The sequence below is a fragment of the Microtus oregoni genome, unplaced genomic scaffold (genome assembly GCF_018167655.1).
Source record: "Microtus oregoni isolate MIOR12 unplaced genomic scaffold, Mior012 000043F_ref0000047, whole genome shotgun sequence".
Lineage (NCBI taxonomy): Eukaryota > Metazoa > Chordata > Mammalia > Rodentia > Cricetidae > Microtus > Microtus oregoni.
This window is the reverse complement of record NW_024543210.1, coordinates 21792280-21817660: the sequence shown is the minus strand read 5'-3', so window position 1 is coordinate 21817660 and position 25381 is coordinate 21792280. Positions and strand designations below refer to the sequence as shown.

At 38.8% G+C, this 25381-nt stretch overlaps 1 protein-coding gene across 1 annotated transcript in view; it reads left to right on the top strand.

Moving 5' to 3' along the window:
* LOC121434301 (neurexin-3-beta-like) overlaps window positions 1-25381 on the top strand; it is a 291587-nt gene that overhangs the window by 135631 nt on the left and 130575 nt on the right. The window contains exons 4-5 of the mRNA XM_041633108.1: window positions 6205-6294; window positions 11666-11973. Of these exons, the coding sequence (XP_041489042.1) occupies window positions 6205-6294; window positions 11666-11973 (398 nt within the window). The remainder of the gene's footprint in view (window positions 1-6204; window positions 6295-11665; window positions 11974-25381) is intronic.

Here is a 25381-nt window from a genome sequence, read left to right as displayed (position 1 = left end):
TGTATCTAGGATTTGTATGGTGCACACCTTGATAATTGCTCCCCATAACATCCCTCAGTTAATTCTCAAAACAATTCTACATTATAGATATTACAACAATAACATTTTACATGTAAAGAAACTGGAATTTAAAGATGTGGTAATACACAAGCTTTCTATAAAGGAAAAATAAAAATCCAGACAACATACTAGTATATCCTCAGTGTGCATTTAAGAATAATCACAGGAGTGAAGAGTGAGGAAAGTAAATATTACATCCAGGTTATGTTTCATTCATTTGTAGTATTTCAGTTTTGTGATTGGCTCTTAAATGAGAAGTTAATACTCTGAAACCCAGCAATACTGAAAACGTTCTATTCAAATTCCTTCAGAACACTGTATTTGACTTTGGGAGGGAATGAAGATGTTGCAGTCATCCGGACCTCATTTTATTAATCCAACATTGATTCAAAACACTCTTGATACATTCATAAAGTAGGAAAGAAATTTAGAAGAAAGAAGCTTCTGGCTGACAGTTGAGGACGGAGAAAATACGGAAAGTGATAATATATGTCTTAATTATTGCATCAGATTTCTTCAGCATCATAATATTCCAATAAAAATAGCCCCTTGATTTATTTTTAGCATATGAAAGAACCATTCAGAGTTAACATATGTGCATGAAAAACGTGTTTTCAGACCGCAGCAGATGGCAAGGAATAAGGACTGGGCCACTTGGAGAGCTAGATATAGAATTGCACCTTTGCCCGAATATCTCAACTTCTTTTGTAAAGGGAGAAAGAAACATGCCATGGTCAGAGGAAGTGAGCTCTGTCACTCATGCCAGGGTCTACCTAGGAATTCCACATGACTATTTATCTTGTTCTTCAGGAAAGGTAGTTCTCCCCAGCTGAAGGAGCAAGTAGAGTGTTTGTATAAAAAAATTGCCTTAGTTAATAATGCCCATGTGTTCTGGGTCTTTAAATCTCACTTCCTCTATCCGATAAGTTTTCTGTTTTAAGATATTAATTTCTTTGTCTTGACACACTAAAGGATCAAGGCTCACAGCATACAAATAGGTTCTTTTCTGCAGCCTAAAGGTGTGTCGTGAGGATTAATGAGATGGTGTTTATAATTGCATTCTGAGTTCTTTGGTTGAAAGGCACTTTATAAACATAAGATATTAGCTCTTTGTTGAAGTCCATCCATCCCTTACAAGTGATTGAACATTTTAGAAGCCCTTTGGGCAGTACACTTACCCATTTGACTCTTAAGAGAGCTGTTTAGGGAAAGCTCCAGGAATGTGGCCAGAGCCACACTCAGAGAGTTCCCTGGTGCTTTTTCTTCAGTGTTCTATATTTTCTTTGAAACTCACAAAGTGTTCCTTGGGGGACACGGGCATGGCTAGAAACTGTGAACTGCCCTACAACGGAAGCTACCAGCATCGATTTTCTTTTGCCACCAGCTGTAGTCCACATCCTCAGTCCCCAACTATTCATTAGGCTCGTGCTCCCGTTTCTTTAGTGTTGACAGAGCAATAAAGAAAACTTTCCTTTCCTTATTCCAGAGCTCAAAACAAAATGCCAAAATACCTCTGGCATTAATTTTATGCAGGTGAATGTTGTTACAGTTATTCCTATCAGTATGGCTACATGCTTGACAACGCTTCAGATGGTATTAATGGTCTACTTGCAGAAAAGCACTTTATGCCAGTCTGGTGCAAATTGCCAGAACCTTTAAGATACTCCACCTCAACTCAGTGGCATTATATCATCATTACCTGTGGCTGGGCCAAGAAATCCCAATTGTCAGTGCCTGAATTGCTCTTTTACTTTCAGTGGTTTTAGAAACCCACTTTGCTTTGGAAATGGAGTTAGCTGAATATATTTTAGAAATATAAACATCAAGAGCTGGAGATTCAGAGGGACATTTGCAATGTTTTTACTTGTTTTATAATCAGTTGTTCTTTGTGAGTCCCAATTGGATATAGTCATCTTTTGAATGACAACTGATAAAGTTTGAACAACATGGGCACAAATCCTAGAACTAGTGTACTTTCTTTGGATCACAGGAGAAATAAGTTTTATTAATATTATCCTCACAAAGAAATTAGTGTTTTCTATATATCAGTGATTATGTATATTTTACCCCCTGTAAGTCAGCGTTACATCCTATGGTGAACTGACACAAGAAGAATCTAATGATAAGTGACTTCCCCAAAGACATAGAGCTAATAAATGGTAAATATACAACTCTAAAACAGATATATCAAATTCCATAGCTTAAACTTTGACACTGTATTGATTAGAGCTTTTTAAAAAATTTACATGACTCCTAACAAAGTAGCCCATGTTTGGGCCAAAGTGCTAGACATACTACTTTCTGTTCTATGTAAGAATTTCCTTCTTGTATTCATTCAATTATCCAGTTGAAGGATACTTTTATCTTTATTTTTATTTTATCTTACGTTTGTTTATTGGGTTGATTAGCAAATTTCAAGTCCTCATCTTAAAGGGTTACTGATACAAGCTGGGGACCAAATGGAAAGCCAACATGTTTCCCTCACTTTACCTTACTCTGATTCCTTTCACCCTCAGAGGGTTAATCCCAAAGTGGGAACTGTGAGGTAGTTCTAGCTGATGCTCAGGGCTATGTATATGAACCAGTTGGGCTTTAGTGATTTGACTCAGAGCCTTCGGCTCTCCACAATGTTATAATTTCACAGTGCATTTTGGACATGTCTCCAGAAGTAGAACTACTTGATATTAGTGTTAGTGACTGTCAGAAACCCATTGTATAAAAATCTCAATATCATGTCAAGAGTGACAAAGAATAAACGTGTGCAAATTCTATTTCAGGTAGGCTAAAACATGACTATTTGTTTTCCTGAAATTCCATTCTATGTAGATGTCAGATTCATATAATTAGCTTAAGTATTTATTTTAAGACCCCTTTATATAATTAATGGGTTTCTCCATGTGGTAAATAACTGATGTTTCTGTCAAACTGGTAATGTATATGTTTTATTTGAAGGACATTACTGTTCATAAGGCCATTCTATCCTGAGTATAACATAATTTTTGTTAAATAATCAATTCGTCTCTTTAAGTGTCTATACTAGTTGTTATATGACATGTACAATTTAGTATCGTTGTGTACTTAATAACAATGTATATGAATTTAAAGAGGTTTGTGCAGCTATCAGAATAGTCCTCTGTATGGCTTCTTATATAAAGATCTGCCCTCCCATCAATCTATGGAATTGGGGTTTAGGGCATATGATCTCATTCACTTGCATGTGTTTCTTAAACAGATTTTACTAGTGTTTTAGATAAATTAAAATAAAAGCCAACAAGAACATGAAAAAAGACTAAGAACTGTGTTAATGTGGTGACTTAAATCGATGTGCTTTTCCAAATGGCCTTCCATCTCTCACAGCTTTTAACAGTGTGCTAGATCACTGTCCTAGGGGCCAGATGGTATCAGTCTGGCACGCAAGACCTAAAACATGCTTCTAAATGTCTTTAAAGCTGAGGTGGAGAAGAACGGACTCTCGCTTTATACTTTCAGAGAGGTCCTAGGTTGATTCCAGCTGTGCTTTTCTCCATTGGGTACCCCAGAGCTTCCTCTCTTTCCAGCCTTTACTGTGTCCCTACCTGATTTTCTACCTTGCTTTATGGTTAAAGGGGGATGAATCATGGATGCTGAGCTCTTTGGGAGAGCTAAGAACCCTATTTAGAGAAAGTAAATCAATATAGCCTGTCAATTAATTAACTTAGTATCTAGACACGATTGACAATTTGGAACTTTTAGTTGTTATTTCTGCAGTTGCCCTTCAGGTTAGTAAGATTTATCATTTTATATTTCTTTTTGACTTTACTATTTCATTCCAGGGAGGAGAGTGAAAATCAGCACTGTGTTTAGTCACAGAATCCACACTGGTGATAAATGCAGAAATCTCAAAGCAGCAAAATTTATCAAAGGTGAACCCAGCACAATTGATGGTCATTCCTCACTGTGGCGTTTCATTGTGCTGTGGTACCTTACAGTGTACACCTTAGCTGTTACCTGCTGGGTAACATGTGTGGGTTCTTTTCAGAAAAGTACCCCTTTTCTATGAAAACACTGGAGAAGCTACTAAATGTATTTTGGACTAATAGAATACAAAATAACATTTGTCCTCCAAGGACAACAATCATCACAATCAATAATTGGAGTTATATGGTACAGTTAAGCCAGTGTCCTTCACGATGGCCGTACTGGGACAGCTGCTGCACTTAGAGAAAAGCTTTAAATTATCCATGAAAATCCAAAACTGCTGATTATTCAACTCCCTTTACCTACATTATCCCCCAATAACTTTTTGTTTGTTTGGTAGTCCCAAGCAACAACTTTAGGTCTTGAGTGGCTGAACAAGAAAGCCTCCAATGAACTACAACTGCCCTTTGATATGTTGGTATGTTATAATTTATGTAGGCAGATAGAAATCTACATTGTGGGCTAGAAGCACACCTATAGTTGCTTCTCATGAGCCATGTTTGTTTGTTTAAATTCCAGAACAGGAAAGAAGATTCAAATGTTTAGAATAATGTCTTCATTAGAGAAGACTAGGGGGAACTACCAGCCTCTGATAGTACTACCCAGTTTCTATTGGATTCTCTTATCTTCCCCCTCCAAGCCCAGCAAGCAGGTCCTAATTGTCACATGAGACATCTTCTCCGCCAGTGATAACTGCTCCATTGCAATGGCTCTGTGATTGAAGTGCCATGGCTCACTTCTATTTACTTGGCCTGATACGATGCTACAGGCTCATATTCGCTCTGGCTTCCAGGCTTCTCTGTACTTTCCTCCCAAGCCCCCTGTTTCAAAATTTTTATTTCCCTTTTAAAATATTAGTAAGTTGGAATGGAGTTCCCTAAATTTTAATACGGAGCTCTGAACCAAACATGATGAATTACAGTGTGCTGTTTTTTACTAAATCAATGTGAGGTTGGCTGATGAGCTAAAACAGTTCCCCAAACATGCCTTCATTATTTTGTTATCGGAAGCATATTCATTAGGGGTGTAAATCCACACCACCACTTTCCAAGTATCGCCTAATTAGAAGAACCGCCCAGGAGTGGTAATAGCAGTTTCAAAAGGAAGAGGGGCCACACCATCAGTTAAACACAATGTTTGAGCCTGAAACTAATTTGATATTTCATGCTTGGTAGAAATATTCCTAACAGGCTTTTTGAATAGATTCATGTTCAAGACGACCCTTTCACAGAATAGAAAGAGGGGGGAAGGCAGAAAAAGAGAGAAAGAGAATGAACAGCTGCGCCAACATGGTCTAGCACTAATAAAATGTAAGTGCCTAAAACCCTGTAAATGCTATATAGCAGTATAACTTCCTTTGCCTGAAGTTATGTTCTCTGTGGATTCCATCTGCTTAAAATGCGCAACAGAAAAGATGAAGGTCTACTGTGCCACCTGTATGGCTCCGCCAGTTTCACCTAAGTACAGTAATATCAGAGTTTTCTTTTGGAGTAAGAAATCTCCCTTTAATCCAAGCTCTAGGGGGTGAAACAGGGGAGCTACCGTAAGTCAGCGCTAATCAGAAATACAGAGCCTTATCTCAGAAAACCAAACCAACCAGACAAACAAAAGAATGTACAAAACCCTGAAAATGTTTTTTGGCCAGTCTCCCATGGCTAGCAGGGATTCAGTCGTTATCTCGGTGCCTTTTTCTAGAATCCAGAGCTTGCAAGTACAGATGCTTGAGAGGAGCAGAAGGGCACTTTGCTCCTAAATGGATCCCATTGGGAAAACAGTGACCGAGGAGCTGGATGCTACCTTTTCATTGTGCAATTGACATGGCAGTGGTAGTAGAATTATTCAACTCAATGAGATCATTGAATTTCACTGGGACCAAGTCAGTGGTAGATAGAAGAAGGAGAGAGGGTGGAACTGTAATGAGATTTCCGTAAATAGCCCAACCGCTTACAGAGCTCTATCCCAAATCACGTGACCACAACATGATGGAGCACTGCACAGCTGAGATCAATCTGACCTCAGGCCCATCCTCCGAGGGCAGAGCGGCTTCAACTCCACCTCTACTAAAGATAAATTGATATCTATCTCTAAAAACCTTCATAAAACAAACTGAACACCTAGGATGTGTTTTTTTTTAATGACCTATTGACTTTTCAGATTGTTCTTTAAGCTGTTTTTTAAACTTTAAAGGCAACACTGATAATGAACGCCTCCAAATGGTAAAACAGAAAATCCCCTTCAAATATAACCGGCCCGTAGAGGAGTGGCTGCAGGAAAAAGGTAACGGTCGTTAAAACTTTCATTCTAAAATCATTTGATTCTAAACCCTCGTTTTTAAAGCCTGCAGAATAAATGTTCCTTAAATGATAATCGCCTGCTGCATAAATGACTGTTTTAATTTTCATTATAATTTGTGTCAGCTTCCACCTGCCATATGTTGATAAATCATGCAATAATACATCGCCATTAAAACACAGTTAAAGGGACTAACATCTAGCCTGCTGCCCGCATGACAGCCACAGACAACAAATTCCAGAAAGCTCTTGAAAGAAAGGGAGAGAGAGAGAGAGAGAGAGAGAACTGGATTATGGCAATTTAACCACTGCATGACATTATTTGTTAATTTGTTTTAAATTACCTCTCACCAAAGCTTTCTAAAGAATTTTCAAAAGAACCTATTAAACTTACATCTTGAGGCTGTTTTGGCTTTACTGTCTATAGCGTGGTTAACCAAAAAAAAAAAAAAAAAAAAAAAAAAAAAAAAAAAAAACCAAACAAACAAACCAAACCAAAAAATCTTCAATCAAGTCTTGTAACTTAAACTGCTTAAAACAGATGTGATACAGGAAGCAGTATGTGTTAACATTTGTTTTTAAACAAAGAAAAGGCTGAGAAAGAACAGATTTTGCCTCTAAACTCAAACCATCAGAGGCGAAAGTTTCTAGGAGAGCTTAATTCCATTCCAGTTGCTGCAGGAGACTAAAACGAAACAAACTTGTTTTCCACTTTGGTGGTGTGATACCCTCGTGCATTCCTACGATGTTTTATGCAACCAAGTGTAAGTTGTTAAGGCAATGAGTTGGTAAGGGAAAAGTCTCGTGAAAAGCAATGCAGCAAGCTCTGATTTGCTGACAGAAACAACCACTCCATGAACAAACAAGGGCAGCAGTTAGGAATCCTGGGAGAATTTTCTATGAGGTTTCTTTTGTTTACGAGATACCCAGTTATCTTTCGATGAAGCCAATTTTCTTATCTCCAAGAAAGTTAGAAGTTCTGATCTTTCTTGAGACAGCATAAGCTAGCTCTTGCCTCGAGATCTAAAAGAGCACCTTACATTTTGCAGAGATTTGACTGAGTTATATACGAGGAGGAATTGGGGCTATTCCGTAATATACAAACACCAAGACAAAAGACACTTGTGTGTGATTTTTTAGCCGGGTGAAAACATTCAGACATAGAAAATCCTTACCAAATTCTAACTGCACGCCCTGTTTTCAACATATGTGGTCTAATTAAAAATAAATTAAGAATAACTCTAAAAAGCAAATAATTTTGATTGTAATCAACAGCTCATAAAGTCCCTTTAACATTAAAGACAACAACTGCCTCACTTTTAAGACAGAGAATTAGATGCATGTCGGAGTCTCATGTGCCTGAGAGAACTTTTTGTGTTTCTTTCAATTTTATGTTAATAGTATTTTATTTTATACCATTGCCTTTTGAAGTCTAAGTTTAATAGCATGCCAGGCATTTTCATTTGTACAACCCATTATAAAGCAGTTAGTAGGCTTTTAGTTTTCCTTCTGCTAGCTTCATTAGCAGCTGGCTTCCGTGTAAATAGAAGATCTTGTACACATATTGAATGCTGGGATGGGAAAGGGTGGTCAGGGTGGGGGTGTCTTGGCTTCTTTATTCAATATATATATAAGTATAGTACGATCATGTTATTGGACAACTTATTGCAAACTGCAAGATTATCTTTTCCTATTGTTTTCCCTGAAATTGCTCTTTATGTAATCTGAGTGAGTAGCATCTATTCTCTTTACCTCTTCCTCTGTCTAGCTAACTTCACTTTCAAATGGAATGAAAAATTTGCACTGAACTACCTTGTTTGTGAAGATGAGTATAGATAAAGGGCAAATAGATAAATAGGATGATTAGACAGGTGCATTTAGAAGTACATGGAGCATTTCTTTGGAGTTACTTCTGTCATTGGGGAGGAGAGCTGGGTCACAGCATTCCCAAGTCTGTTTGCTGGCTGGCTGCTATTGACTGACTTTCTGACCTTAAACAATCCACTTAACCTCATTGTGTCTCAGATTTCCCATATGAGGAGAGGAGAAATAATACTGCCTATTCCCCCAGGGTATTCTGAGATTTAATTAATTAGTCTTTGTGCAACACTGACTAGAGACGTGCAGAGATTTAATCTAAGCCTATGTGAACTTGGTGTTAAAATGAAACAACAAATATTGGCTTCCAAAAGGTTGTGCATCTAAAATGAAATAAACAGTTACAGGCTAGGAATACTGCACTGGTGTTATTATCAAATTTCATGTTATTGCTGGTAGAACAACTCTCAGATTCCAAAAATATATGCGTATATATTTATAACACACATTTATTCAAATGCATATGTATCATGATATTTTTATTCTAAAAATTACACATTATCAATAACAACAATGAGAATGATTTCAGGCATAGATTTTGAAGCCCCTTGGGCAAATGAAAAAGAAAAAAACCACAGAAACTTCTCCTGTCAGTTCTGTATATCTTCCATAAGGAGAAGGTACTGAAACTGTTTCCCCCTTATTCATGATCTCCTGTGCAGCTAAAGAGAGATGAGGTAGTAGCAGAAAGACATGGCAGGAGACAGAGTGCTCTCTTCCTACAGTGATTTCTAGTTTTGTCCTTAACTACCTAGGAAAAGTGCAAAGGGCTAGGAGAAGGTTGTGAAACAAAAGAAAAAAGATCTAGCCTATCAAGCAAATAAGCTAACAGAAACCCAAACGCACTTCCTATGGCATGAAGAGAAATTGAAACTTGAATAGCCCCCTTCTCTGTCTCACCCACCAGTGAAGTGAGTGACCGGGTCTCTATAGTAAAGCAATGATAACCAAGAATAAAGCAACTCCTCAGTCTAATGGCCTCAAACATGCCCTGCCTTTACTCATTCTCCGGTCATTCCTGAATAAGCAATGACCACTTTATGGAGTGAACTATAGAAAACAGAATGAAGGCAATCCATCATTGCAGTTTGAATTTCAATTTTCTCTGACTGTCTTTTTATTTTTAAGTGCTGGCAAAATGAATCTTCCCAAGAAAGTAAGATGAGGACCATTATAAGAGGTTATTGTTATAAAGCATTGCAAGGATATTAGAATAAAATCTTCTATATATAATCAATGTTATTCAGCCATTAACTAATCATCAATGCTGGGCTACATAAGAAAGAGAAAGGGAGGAAGATGGGGAGAAAGTAAAACAGAAAGAGAGAGATAATGTCATAAATGGGAAGCAGTTGTTCATATATAAAAGATACCTTGCATGGAGGCTATCTAGTTTAAGATATTAAAGTTATATCCTGGAAATCTCCCACTATACACTTTCTTCTAAATCAGTATGGTAAGATGCTTCACATGCTGATATGAAGTTAAGTAAAAATTATTCTCTGCCTTTATTATCCCATTTGTATTATAGTAAGTGTATGGCTCGCAAAGAAAGAAGTGTGAACTCCAGCCCATTATCTTGCACCATTGTGCACTGAACATGTTACACCTCATGTGAAGGGAACAGAGACAAAAATTATACAACTGTCAAATGGCACCAACTCATGGAAGGGATTTTTGGGAAAGTATGGAATGAACTGATTACATCCCTGGGACCTAGGGAATTTTGTTATCATTAAAGTATGAGATTCTTTTGAATGGTTCCAAGATTCTTATGAAGTGTATATTATTTCTACCCTACTAAAGTTCCCCAGTCTAAAAGCAGAGTAGTATTATTTATAAATCGTTCAATTAATAACCCGTAAGTATTGACCAGATAGTAAAGCTGACACTTGTCTGAAGAGTCTGCTCTGGAAATAGCAGTTTCCTTTTCTCTTATTTCCAGACCTTCCAGTAGTATACATCAAGAAGGTATACCCACCTTCTGTTCCAGAAATTCAGGCTAGTTGTGCATTGTGCAAACCTGAGCTTAATATCTTAGTGATAAATGCTGAGAACCCAAACCCTGCAACATACCTCTATTTAGAGTTTGAAGGTGGAGAGCATACGGATTTTACCAAGCAGGCATAAGTAGCAGACAATTGTTTTCAGTTATTTACAGATAAAATAATCTAGGTGATAAGATGAAGAATTACTAGATTTGTAGATCGCTGACTAAAGAAAACTCCAGAATGGATGTATCTAACTTTACGGTTTTCCCATCTCTACTCCATGTGGGTAAGCAAATGGAATTAATCTAAAGAGATAACATGAAGGAATAACAAGCCTTAGCATGTTGCTGTCATGATAAATTACAATGAGGCTTGAAAAGCTGTTTGTTTCCATGAAAAAGACCCAGTTTGACTTAGAAAATAAGTAGAAATCTTTGAAAATAAGCCTAGCTTGTTGAATGCTCCATTCTAAACTGCTCTGCCATGAATTTTTTTTTTGAGTTTTTTTTATTTTGCCACAGAAGTAAAACTGGTACCCACAGAAAACCTGAAATAAGATTAACTATTGCTATTTTGCAATCCATTGCCATGTCTCTAAATCATTCAAGGAAGTTTATAAGTTATCTTCTTTGTACCCATCTTTCTTTGATAATTCATTTTTATTGATTAATTTTATTTTTTGATAATTTTATGCATGTACATAATATATTTTTATTACCCTCACCATATCTTCTTAAAACTATTTTAGAATCACCTCATCCCCACCTCCATTTCTATTCTAGAAGCTTTTTCAATGCCTAATTACTCTCCCATCTTAGAGAATGATCTATTGACTGATCAAACCTCCCTCCAAATTATACATCTATCATGATGTTGTTAAAATAACAAATGCTGATACAATTTTACTCAAGGTGAAGATTTATGGAAAACTCTGTTCCTGGTGACTAGAGTGTCCATTTTTATAAGCATGCAATGAATCCGATCCTCTTAATTGCAGTTTAATTCCAGTAAATTTCATTTAATTACTGAACCTAATTTTTAAACTCAGTGCTCTAAATCACCTCTTTGAGGTTTTGTTTGCTGCATATCATTCTTTTCTGTTGTCATTATGTTACCCTGTAGCTTAAAATCAGAGCACTAGGCATCTGTGATTCATTCTGGTCATGATCTGAGCTGGATGTTTCTGCCATCCTAGATTATATGTCTCAGGAGACTGTAACACTGCTCATGTTTTAACCAAGAGGTCTTCCTCCTTGTAATGGGGCAAATCCTCAGTTATTCTGGTAACTTAGGATGTTTATCTAGACAGTGGAAGAGATAATCATCGTGAAATGTTACTCACCGATCTCAGTAATGAATTTTTCCTGTAAATTTTATCTACTTCAGTTGTTCAAGGAAGCCTATTAGATGCCTGCTCCATACAGACTAGGTAAGACAAGGAGCAGAAATGTATGGGAATAATAGTATTTCCTCCACCTAATTCACTAGGCCGGCAGTTAACCATCTTCAACACCCAGGCTCAAATAGCCATTGGAGGGAAGGACAAAGGACGCCTCTTCCAAGGCCAACTCTCTGGGCTCTATTATGATGGTTTGAAAGTACTGAACATGGCCGCTGAGAACAACCCTAATATTAGAATCAATGGAAGTGTTCGGCTAGTGGGAGAAGTCCCATCAGTCTCGGGAACAACACAGACGACCTCCATGCCCCCGGAAATGTCTACCACTGTCATGGAAACCACCACCACTATGGCTACAACCACCACCCGCAAGAATCGCTCTACAGCCAGCATTCAGGTAAGCCTTTCTTTTGTTATGATATTGTTCTTCGTTCTTGACTTTGCAGCAGTATTGCTGTGGTCCATACTCTTGGTAGTTAAGGACTTTGTATTACTGTGTGTGAAGGAAGGATGAAGATATTCATGGTAATGAGACCTAAGACTGGAGAAGAGTAAGCAATGATTGAGAGAATTAGAGAAGTTCTGTGGCATTCATGAGATAATGTGTATTATCCCTTTCATTTGTCACTGAAATGGAAAAGCTATTATTCAAAATGAACAGATTACACTTGTGTTACAAAACATTCTTCTCCTCTCATTGTATTAGATTTTCTTTTCAAATAGCAGAAAGTGGGAAGGGATGAAGAAAGGTGTGTTACCATAAGCAAGTCTGTACCCTGGTTGAATTCTATTTATATCCTCCTGGTATATTTGGTAGAATTCAAAGTGCTTATTATTAAGGTCAATGGCTATCATTAAATCAAGGACAATTAAAACAAGAAGCTCAACCACTTCTTGTGAATAATAGTCTTTGTGTTTGACATTAAGTCCTAATTAATGGCTTGATATTTTGGGTCAATTTTGTTTACTTTATTTGACTAATATACTGATTATATTACAAAGTGAAAAGGATTGATTTCAGCTAGGCAGAAAGTTCTTAATTTTGTGCTAAGGTTTTTTTTTGTTTACTTGAAAGAAATTATATACAAGCTAAAGCTTAATACTTAGCTAACTCCCTTGGCAGTTCATAAATCTAGTTAGTAGGTGGGTAGGAGGTTAATTGAGTTATTAACCTTAAATGCTTTGGCATCAAAGAAAGCAACCCAATGTTTGTGGAAATCACATTACCCTGGTCGGTTATTTGTAAAATCAGTAGATGCATACTTCTCTCTTTTGCTTCTCAGTTTTCACACACGATTCAGGAGCACAGTAGTCTCCAAAATCACTTTTCTATCCATTCCAGTGGGCACTGTAAACATATAGTGAATCATGAATTAAAACTCATTTATGTGTTTTTTGTATCTTTCAAATTATGCTATGTGACTTAGCTGTGTGGAGGCATGTTGGCTTTCTTTATTCTTTCTCTTCACACTTGAACGAAAACCACAGACAGCTTCTTTCGTGGCCCCTAAGAACAATTTGAAGCCGTGTGTTCTGGTGATTCTCTCAGCCCATTTTATGTGTTTTCCAAAGGCTGCTGAGAACCTGGCTGGCAGAGCAGTCCTATAATCATGGGTGCTATTCCATGCATACCTACGCACATACCCGAAAGAGAAAAATAGTACTTCTTCACTGATATTGCAGCAATAGCTCCTGACACCTCAATCCAATCACTGGGAAGAAGATAAAAGGCAATATATATTTCTATTATGACTCTCTATAGTTCAAACACGGATCTCTTTACTGTTGGTAAAAGGATAGTTCTGTTTGCACAGGTCTTGGCAGATCTGGTGTGTTTCTGTCAGAGTATATTCTCCTAGCTCTGTGGGAAGCCGAAGAGCAAATGGCTTTTTCTCTATAGGAAAGGTTGATTCTGCAGTCCGTTTTAGGGCCAGATTTCTACTGACCACAAGTGGATTTAAGGCTACACAGGGATTCTGTGAATTGCCTCAATATGTGGTAATCTTCAGCCATTGGTTTTTTCCCTTCTCACAGTAAATACACAAATTGGGCAGATTGTTTGAGTTTCTAGACTCTTTCTACAACCTAAGAGAATCAGGGCTTCTGGACGGGAGTGGATTTTAAGGTGCGTAAGGCACGCTAGTGATTTACCTTTAAGACTGGGATGTCTTTCGGAGGAAGTAAGCTCTGGAGAGTGCCCTTTCCAATAGCTTTCCTCTGGTGAGCTGCTCTTCTTTCAGAGACTGGCGAAAATTGGATTACATCTTTACATGCTTTTCCTCTCTCCCTCCACTAAGGCTATAAAGATGGGTTATAAATCTGTTGACACTCTTTGTTTTTACGAGTTTGTAAATATGTACTCCTGGAGGAAAGGCAGCAGCTTTGCCAAATTGATTAGACTTAGGCCAAAGGATCCAGAAGCCCCAGGATTTTGTAAAGAGGAACTTAAAAAGATGTGGAATGGAAAATTTTAGATGCCTTTGTTCTCACCAGCTAGCACAAGAGTCTTGCCTCATACTTTATGAAAGCTCACAAACTTCATAGCTAAACTTAGTTTAGCCTAAGTATAGTCTACAGAGTGCATCAAATCTACTCAAAGATTTAGGACAAGTCTTAGATGCCCGACATAGTGAAGACCATCAGACCCAGCAGCTTCAAATGCATCCAGTGTAAGACCCCTCCAATTTCCTTAGATAAAGAGGACCCATGAAGCTTTGATCTCTGAGAGGTACTTCAAAGAAGAAAATAGGAAAGATTAAGTTTCACATCCACCAGTCCATCATTCAGTTTTCGTCTTGGAATAAAAAAAAAAAAAAAAAAAAACCACATGCAGACCATTTTACAAGCGCTGTTCCGTTCTTTGCTTTTCACTTTGATATCATCATTAAAGCATCTTGTCCTAAAATGAGACTCTTCTAGGAGAAAAAACAATTAAGCATGTGTGACTACAAGCCTAAAAATGTCACTATTCAAAAAAAAAAATTCCCTGATTCCTTTCTAAAGCATAAGCCGAGAAAAACTCATTTGACGAGTTCATCTCTGATGGACCTTGGCTAGTGTTCACAGCAGATCAAAGGGAAACTGGAAAGTGCTTTTACTGCCCCTCTTAGCGGTGGATGAATGTGAACAAATCGTCTTTGAGTTGATACAGCTCTCCAATGCTCCAGTCTTTTGGAAGTAATTGGTGCTTTGATCTCTGCGATAGATCAGTCTGTTACGGATAGGGGTAGAGACCTGCCTGTGAATGGCATGGGCTGTGTGAAATTACTCACAGCTATTGTGCCCAAGCAGGGGATCTTGCCCTGATATTAAAATAGAATACTTCAAGATGCTCCCCTCAACTTAGAGGGGGAAAAAGTCAGCTAAAGTGCACATTAAGAAGCCAGGTGGGCAGATAATAATCTTCAATAAAAGTCTTGTATTTACTAAATATGCAGCAGGCACTGAGTAAGTCTTACAAGATAGCAAATAAAGCCTGTCTTGTAACCACATAGTATGCAGAAGTACGATGCCGCAAATATGCTCTACTTCTACAATACTCAGGGTGTGTAGACATTCTTCCACTGGCACAACCATAATGTAGTGATAGCCTGGACTTAATGTCCAGTCCATTCGCACACTACCTAAGGGATCCTGGGTAGATCACAGGACATTTAAATTATTATTGCTGAAAGCAAAATCTTTCCCCTAACTCGACAACTAAAAAACAACTTTGTCATTAGAAATCATAATTTACAAAGTCAGATAGTCATGTAGATGTGTCTCTCCATGGGGTACCAAGAATTTCCCTTGTTGGTTTCTTTAGCAGAGTGGCAACTCTCCGGGATCTCAGACAATTTTTTTAATGGAAATAAAGCAGAAGCCATCAGTTCCTCATAGTGTGGGCCTGAACCGGGCTTGTGTTATCTACACCATCACCCATTGCTTCAAGTTTCCAGGCCTTTTCCAATATCAGGAAAGACTTGAAGACATTTATGAAAATAGTCTTCAGTCATGTCCATCGGGGAGTTTTCTAGATTAACTGGTTTAGAAGGACACATCCTAGGTGTGTGCTGGATCTTTCCATCAGCTGGAGTTCTGGGATGAATAAAAAGGTGAACACAAGCAGTCATTTTCCCCCACTTTCCGAATGTGGATGCACTGTGACCAGCTGCCTCATTCTCTCGCTGACATTCCTTCCCCCACCATGATGTACACTGGAGCTCTGAGCTGCTCACCCTCTCTATATTACTTTGTCAGATATTTCTGTCATGTCAACCAGAAAACTACTACACAAAGTATATCATGCAGAGTCGGACTGTTGGTGTTTTATCAATCCTTATGATTGTTGTTATTTTCACTTGACACGTATGTTAAGCAATAAGCTACTGAACAAACAGGATGCTTCTATTGATAATAGTAGCTATATTTCAGAACAGAGGTTAGAATTTTTAGGGTGGGACAGTGAGATATTCAGAATAATCTGAGTAGAATTTCGAGGCTAAAATTAATCCTGGAAAATCAAATAAGTTGATGACATCAGGAATAGACTCCGCTGCCATCTCATTACATACCTTGGACTTTTACTTCATTTTTAAATGCAACTTTAGAGTCCAGTGGGCTTTAAAAAGTATGCAGTGTCCAGAAATCAACCTAATTCCACATGTTTTAGGAGGTCACAAAAAATAAGAATCTAGATTACTTGTATCATGGAGCTAATAACCTAAAGCAGACAAGAGTTCTCAGTGTCACTTCTGAACCATGGTGTGTATTGGGAGGCTGGTGTATGGAATGGCTTGGAGCACCATCGTAGATAAGATAGTCACAATACTAGGCCTTAGAGAGTGAGTACACTTGGAGAGGAGGAAAGTCCAGGTCTTGTGAGCTATGGTGTAAGTCAGAGATGTGACACACAAAAATTCTAGGATTTGAGGATCTTAGCTTAGTGCTCACCACCTTTATCTGGGGAAGGAATCAGAGGAGTGAACTGAACTGAATTCCCTGTGGCTATAGTCTGGGAATATCCTGAGTATTTCTGTGGAAACATTTATTTGGGGGGGGGGGTGCTACAGATCAAACCCAGAGCTTTGCTTATTGTAGACAAGAAAAACTCCACATTAAACTATATCCCCCAGGACCATATGGGACCTTTACCTATACAGGTGGGCAACTACAGTAACACTGATTCTAAATAAAATGTAAAGACTGCACTCAAGTTTCTTTGCCTCATTCAGGACTGAAGGAAAAAATGAGTGGCACGTGTCATTCGCCACTACTGTTACTTTTAGTCTCTCCAGCCTGAATAGTCCCAGAAGAGACGAGCAGGTCAAAAGGAAAATAGTTGCAAAAAGAAAAAAGTAAATGTGTATCCTCTTATTTTTGGCCTCCAGTTTGAGCAGTTTTCAACAAAGAAGAAGCTTGGTGTGTTCTGTGAAAATCGCCATTTGGAATTGTTTATAGCTATTAGCAAGAACTGGATCACAACCTACTTTTTGTATCCTAGGCATAGGCAAAGTCACCTTGACATTGGGGAGACTGTGTGCCACCAGATAATTGGCAGAAAATTATGATGCTTAGCCTGCATTGAAAGTATCTAATAAAGAGTGGACTGAAGGACTATGAGATTTCATTGTTATCTCAGGTGTCGTCATGGTGATGATTGAATGGGAAACGCCTCTGAAAGTTCCAGGAAGGAGCTAACTTCTCAGACTTTGCAACAGCACGCACATGGCAGTTTCTCCCTTTTGCTCCTCAGTTTTAGGCTTTGGATGATTGATTAGGAACACACTTCAGACTGGATACTGATAACGACAGTTTGAAACTCAGCAAGTTGCCCCTAAACATCATCTCTTCTGAGTGGGATTTTAGTATACTCAAATAAGACTGTGGGATTTGTCATCAGAACTTCTGAGTGGGAGCTTGTTACTCAGCCATATGTCTAAGGGTCATCCCTCTCTCAGCAGGTTTCATTATCTGCCTAAGAGACATAATCATAACTCTTCTTATGAGCAATAAATCTGATTGTGGAAAGCTATTCATCCATGTTCATTGAAGAATTTTACACTAGGCTCCCATCTGCACCTAAGACACTCCACCAGACCCATATACCCTCATGGAGCCTGGCCCCCCTGAAGGTTCCATATGAGCACTGTTTACTCTATATCCACATAAGCCAATATGCCTAGGACCTTTTCTGACTTCATCTACGAAAATAGAGGTCTATAGGAAATGTCCATAGGTTTGAGTAGAAGTCAGCTTAGCTGAGCAGTTTGTACACAGGCAGGAGCTATTATGTTAAAGTATATGAAATTGACATTTCTGGAGGTCAAAACGGTGAAAGGTTAGGAATTCTATGCTGTTCAGTAAAACACAAAGCATTCAGGTGCACAGTACACATCATCAGTGGGAATTTTGAGGACCAATATAGGCCACCAGGTATTTTCTACATACTTTGAATAATCCATTGGTCTCAGCCTGAAATGCAAATCAGATCTACCAGTCCTGGAATGCCTTGTGATCATAGTATGTATCAAGAATAGTTATGCTTGCCCAAAGAGCTATCCTGTCTGGTTTCCTCTCCCCTTTCCCTGATGCAGTGAGCTTGAAGGAAATGCAAAAAGGAATCCAGTCTCTACTCCCTTCCTTTTACAGTAGACAACAAAACCTCCCGGGAAAGTTTATTTTTAGGATCGGGGCTCAGCTAATATTGATTAACAGCCTTACATAATGTGTGGCTCCAGGCTCCTTTCTTTCCTGCCAAGCCTCATAACTGGGGAAGGCGCTGAAGATTTGTCAGTCTAATTAGACTTTAGCTGCCAGCCAGGAAATATCTCCTGTGTTCTGTTTGCCCTCGCATAGATAACGTTCCTTCCCCTTTCTGAGAATAATTTAGAGGGAAGGAAACTTGACTCCAATGTACTTGTTTCCCAGTAAGATTCTCCAGTGACAGCTTCTCTCTGGAATTGCATACTTCTGATGAGAGAGAGAGAGAGAGAGAGAGAGAGAGAGAGAGAGAGAGAGAGAGAAGAAGAAGAAGAAGAAGAAGAAGAAGAAGAAGAAGAAGAAGAAGGAAGAGGAGGAGGAGGAGGAGGAGGAGGAGGAGGAGGAGGAGGAAGGAAGGAAGGAAGGAAGGAAGGAAGGAAGGAAGGAAAAAAATTACTGTTGGTTCACTTGCCTCTTAAAGACATGTACATTGCCAATACATATGACCCAGGGAAGATAATGGAACATGGTTTCTTTTCATCCCTTCTTCAGTACTTTACTTTGAGGGTCTGGGACAGGCACTTCCCAGAGGGATGACTAGTCTCTTCAAAGGTCTTCTGAGGAGGTTCTGACAGCAGATAGCCTGGAAGCTTAAAGAGGTAGAAATGCCCATCTAATTGGACTGCAGTATTGATAAAATAGATTTTCCACCCAAACTACTGATAAAGCGTTAGATCTTATGGCAAAGCATCTGAACAGCTAGAAGAGGGTTTGATTCAGCTCTTGATTGGCCACATGTGGCCATCCACAAGTGTTTTAAGCATCATGGTGTTTTTTGCAATCACCTAACTGGTTATTCAGTTGAGACAAAAGCGAGAGTCCTTACTCTGTGGCCTATGATTGATGACTTTGCTGTCACTCAGGTTGATCTCATACCATAGGATTCTAGGTATAGAGTCTCTTATGCTTCTGCAAATGTAGATCTAAAGTAAGGGTAATCAAACAAGGTCATTACTGGTTCATATGCTGTCCTAATTTTAAACATTGTTTTAATGGGTAGTCACTCTCCCCATTAATTTTGATTTTAAAGTTTTACAGTTAAAAATCATTAAGTTAAAATCTGAGTTTTGAGGGTACTACCTTAAATTGTGCACCTTTATTGAGTACCACATCCAGTAGTCCCAAGCACGTTTAAACATCCCCTTCATGCTGGCGTCTTTGCCTTGCTCCTTTCATCTGCTGGAATTAGCTCTTCCCACCTCTTCAGCTCGCTCACCTTCTCATTTCATCCAGTTTTCTATTATACATACACACACATACACATATACACATGTATATGTTTATATACCTGTGAGATACACACACACACAAACAATTGTTTTGTGCCAGGACTAGTATTCAGCATATCCTAATAATCAGGCAACACACTACAGACCACCCTCTAAAGAAAGCATATATGTCTCTTAATAATTAAAACTTAGGATGTCAAGCTTCCCGATTGCTGCTTCTCAGAATCCTATTGCCTGTTGAAGCTCTTGGTTGTTTTCCGTGACTTCTTGCCTTGAGAATAAGGAGCCCTGGGAGAGGGATATACTGCAACTGATAGAGCGCTTGCTTATCGTGCACTCTAGCTAACAAGGCCTTGGTGACTTCCAGCTATAATCCCAGCATGCGGGAAACAGAAGCAGGAAAATCAGAAGTTGTAGGCCATACATGCCTGGATAGTGAGTGTGAGGCTAGCCTGGGCTATATGCCACTCTGTCTCAAAGCAGGAGGTGGTAGAGAAAATAGAGAATCCAAATTAGGCTTGGTGGTGTACACTTGTATCCCTAGCACTCAAGAGGCAGTCATGAGAGGATGTTAGGAAACGTGAAGCCAACAGAGTCCACATTGCAAGTTTCAGGGAAATCAGGGCTTTAGAGTAAGACTTGTCCTCAAAATGAACAATCAAAAAATAAAATAATAATAATACTAAACCCCACAAAACTCAGGAATCCCAGAGATATCAACTCTCTCTAGTTGGCAAGAATGTTCCTGTTGGCTTATCTGTCCAGTCCTACTTAAAGCAAGCCCCAGCAAGAGCTAGTTTTAACCTGCTGAGTCTTCACGACCCTTGTATGAAACATCACCCACTGGAATCATTCCAGAGAATTATACATCCATTTCACAAATTGGATGGCTTCAGTTGAGAAAGACAAATGGGATGGATTTGATTTAATTCACATAATAATACAGCATTTTTTTTTTACCTCGTTGCTTAAAGCTTGTCTGAAAACATCCAGCAATGAGCACTTCTATGTAAAAGACACATTACCTAATAAGTATTTCTTTGGTCATCAGAAAGAATCATTAATTCTAATTTAAATCAAGGTCCAGGAATTAGTTTTTGTCCTTTGTCTCTGAAAATACACCCCTTTCTTCCTGCTTCTATACCACGAGGAAAAATCTTCAAGCAGCTGTTAGGAGTAGCCAGGCTTCAACACAGGCAGTTCCATTCTGTCTGTGACAGACAGACAGGACAGTGGGAGGGTGGGATGTTCTCTTCTTGGTTCCTATTTGAATGACTGCAGAAATTAGAAACACATGGATGTTGTTATGACAAGTCTTGCCTTTTGAAACCTTCTAATTAAAGTCTTCATGTCTAGAGAGCTGCTACTGTTAGCTAAATGGAGAAGTAAGTGTCTCTTTGATTTTCTCATCATCATCCTGGGATGAAAAGGTTGGAGAATTACATACACCCTGTTTCCAGAGGCTAGCAGTGACAGCAAACAGAGAGAATTGCTTGATGGGAATTTGATTGACTTATATACATAGTGCAATCTCTTTTTTTTCTCTCTCTCCCCCCGCTCTCTCTCTTTATCTATCTGTATCTATATATGTATGTATATATACATATATGTGTGTGTGTGTATATAAGAGATAGAAAAACAGAGACACAGAGGACAAATAAGACAGAGAATAAGATAAAAAGAAAGGAGATAGGATACTTGTGTGCGTTTGTATATATTATGGAAAATGATACTTGTTGAGTGTAACACTCATATAACATACTTAGTGGTCTTTCTGAAGCATAGACTCTCATTTGGGATGGAGTCTCACCAGAGATTGTGCACAAGCTCCCGGAGGACTTATATCATGCTGCTCAGTTTATGGGGCAAGAGTTTAAAGATATTCCCAGCTCCTTTGTGAGTAGCACAGCATGTGTATTCCCATCCTATTAAAATCCTCTCCCCAAACGTAGTTCAGAATTCTTCAAGGCAGAAAGTCTCATTCATTCAATGTATTAGGTAAGTGAAGGAATAGATTGTTGCTTTTGTATAAGTTGTTTTATTTATCAATAAAGACACAGGAGTCCGATATTGGGGTGAAAATCCACTGGATCAGAGAAACCAAAATGCAATCAGTTGTCCTTCCTTTTTGGCTGGAGACCCAGCAAGAGAGTATCTTTCCAGAAGCCTACAGATCTCTAATTCCCTTCCTACTCCTTCCTGTGTCTCTCTATCCTTCTATCCGGATCTTCTGAGGTCTCTATGGTTAATTCTTATCAAGTGGTCATGGGCTTCACTTCCTGATTCAAGGTTAATTTTATTAACACAGCCTCAGTGTTTCACATTGCAATCATATATCCCACAACAATAGATAGACAAAGAAGGATTAGCAACGAGTATTTCCCATCAGACATTGCTTTCCCCAGTTCTTGATGCCCCTCTTCCCATCCCTCACTCTGCAGCATATCCCCAAGACAGATGGGGAAAAATGAAGAAAGAATTTAACTTGTCAGAATATTTATCCCCTTTTCTGAGAGTTGACCTCAAATGAAAGCAAAAGGACATGAATGATTTTAATCCACTGTAACAATGGGGAACCAGTCCTGACGGTCTTGAACAGTATAAATATATGAAATGACAGATTTTTCTGCTCTGCCTTTCCATATCCTCCTCCAAGATACTGAGAGAGACACATAGTCATGCACCCACAACTCATTCTAAGATGTACAATGAAATTTCATCCAGCCTTTATCTTGGAACTGCTGTTCCAATGATTAATGTCCCACTGCCTGGGAAACTGTGCTGCTGAAGAAAGACAAGGAGAGAGCAAGACACATGAAATATATCTCTGGGGCCATTTCTCATTATTATTATTATCATTATTAGTACCCTACTACCCTATCTGTCCTGTTAGGGAATGTGTGATCTATTAGCAAGGGGAAGGGTTGGCATTGGAAAGGAAAGTGGCTTACATGAAGGAGAAACAAGGACAAAGAGAATAGATATAGTTTTTATTAAACAGAACTGACCTCCAAAGGGTTTTCATTGTTGTTCTCCTTTATTTGAGGGTTTGTTGTTCCCTTATTATTGCTATTCTCGTTTTCAGGTCTGAAATTAAAGATACCATGATCTGTGCTCATGCTCTTTTGTTTTTGTTCAAACTCTGTCTGCAAGAACTAATAAGATGTAACCTAGACATTTGTTTTACAAGACTACTTATGCAAAGACAGGATAAAATAAGTTCATTGCCTTGAACCTCCATATATATATATATATATATATATATATATATATATGGAGTATATAAGGCAGTATATGATTCTTGTTGCTTATTCCAACAAAAGATGATGGGTAAATTATTGCTAGCTTTAGTATTGAAGATGTCTGCATGGTGGGGCCTGGTTGAGAAGAGTGTCCATAATAGGAACACTGTCACAGCTTGGGTGTCTACTGATAAATGGCAAATTCATTAGGCTAGGCAGAGAGTGCCGCAATCTGATTTAGAAAATGCTGCACTTCCGAAGTTGGGTTTAGGAGGTCATGGAATTTCTGGCTGAGGCACCACATGTAGCTTCAATTTTAACAGAATTTGAATTCAACCAGTGAAATGGCATCATTAATTGAAGGCCTAGCTGGTTAAGGTACTGGGTGAAATAAATAAAGAAAAAAAAAGACAAAATAATTAGCTCCACAAATGCGGAGTACCTCATAAAGTGTCTGACACTGGGAAACAACAAACGGAATCGAAACTTTTTCTACAGAGGATTACTAAACCAGCCAGTATTCTTGAAGTATTCTGAACAGCTGACTCTTTAATGGTTTGCCCCTGAAAACACCGTGTTGTATATGATTGACCCCCATAGAAACAGTAAGAAGTAATTTTTATATTTTAATTTTATTTTTCTCAAAACAATGCATTCACACAGTAAATAGCTCCCACATAGTCCCTGAAACAAAACGAAAATCTGTCCTGTTCCTCGGTAACTCAGAGTGTTGGCTGCTAGGTCTGGTCTGAGTCCATCACCAAGGACGGCCCTAACTAAGAAATTCATTTGCCCAAGTTTGAGCCCCTTCCTGAGGGTGATGCCTATTCAAAGTGATGGTAAAACAGGAGCAATATAAAGCCTCTACCACGTGTCTCATCTCTGGACCACAAAGTCTCTGTCATCATCAGGGTCTCTCGGCATCTTTGCTGCAGCACAGTGAACTGCTGCTGTCTTCTGCCCCAGTGCTAATGGTTCTGACTCTAAATCTTCTCATACAGAATATGTTGTACTTAGTGCCTCTTCTCTGAAAACCCCACTTAATGACGCCTTACACCTCAAAACACCAACCTGCAGGCCAGGGCAGAGCAGCACGCTCCTCGCCATGCCCTGCAGCCTTGCTCTGCTCCTGTAGGTTCCTGTAAGTTTGCAGATTTTTCTGCTTCATATGCACCATGCTTCTCACTCATAATTTTCTCACCATATTAACTGCAGGAGAATGCCTGAGATTTGTCTCTTTCTCCCACCCAAGCACACATACTTCCTCCATCTTCAATTGCCCAGTAAACCTTTTCTATCACGTTATTTGGTTAAGTCGGTATTCAACGTTTACATTATTATGGCATTGTAATGTCACTTACTGAGAACAATGTAAGATCACATATGAGCTGATTCATTTTAGAAATATGTACACAGTCTATAGAAGGCATCGGTTACTCTTCTAGGTGCCGAGGTAGCTGCTGTGAAGAAAATGGAATAAAGGCTTGTCCTTGGCTAACATTCTAATGTTATGATCATCATTCCTTTCTTCTGAAGCTCTTTGTTAACGAGGACCTCTATTTTCTCATTAGCCTCTCTCTCTCTCCACCTCTCAATGTCATAGCTAACACACACATAAGTCCTCTCACAGAGAATACACAGGAAGCCTGTCGTTTCTGCTGCTTTCTGGCTGGTGTCTTCTTGGTTTCCTTTCTGCTCCGCTCTGGTCCCCTCTGCCTCCCAGCTGCTGTCCTGTTCTGCCTTAATCTACAAGTGTGTACATTCCCAGAGCTGTCTTTTTGTGTGCTGTTTCTTGAACATTCCCCCTGCTTAGTTATTCTCCCTTTTGAAGATGGGTACCATCCTCTGAATACCTGAGAAAGAGGAAGGGAAGCTGGAAAGACATTCCTATCTGGAGTGGGTTATAGTCCATCCTCCTCATTTGTTGATCATTTTCTTAGCAGAGACATATGGCAGAAGTAATCAACTTGAAAGCACTTGTCCAGTTTCTTTAAATATTTCATGATGTAATTGTTGACAGTAGCTTGGTGTCCGATTCCTAAAATGCATTTTACTTTTCTTTCTCTCTGAAATCTCAGCACCTCGCCAGTGAACTTCAAGTTCATATCTGCAATCCATATATTGAGGACTACATGCTATCGCCCTTTAAACACAATGCTCATCTGTAGATCTAGGGTTTTGCATTTGAACGGGACTGTGCTGACATCCTGAGTCTTGTTCAGCTGAGCTATTACTAAATACACAACATACACATGAGCATGAGTATGAAATATGTCTATAGAAAAACATAAAATTTTGAGCTTACCAGTGAGATGCAATAAAGCTCTAAGCCACATGTACATATGTCTGTATTACTCATAAAGATTTATCATCAATGTACAACTCCAGTAAGAACTATTAGTGTCTTCAACTCCATTTATTCACTGAAGCAAAATCTTCTTCTTCCTCCTCCCCCACCTCCTTCTCCATCTCGTCTTTTTCCTTCTCTTCTTCCTCCTCTTCTTCTTAATTGTCCCCCTTCTCTTCTCTCTGACTTTGTGCATATGCTCATATGCACAAATGTGTGCATGTATATTCTAGGGCATTTATGTGG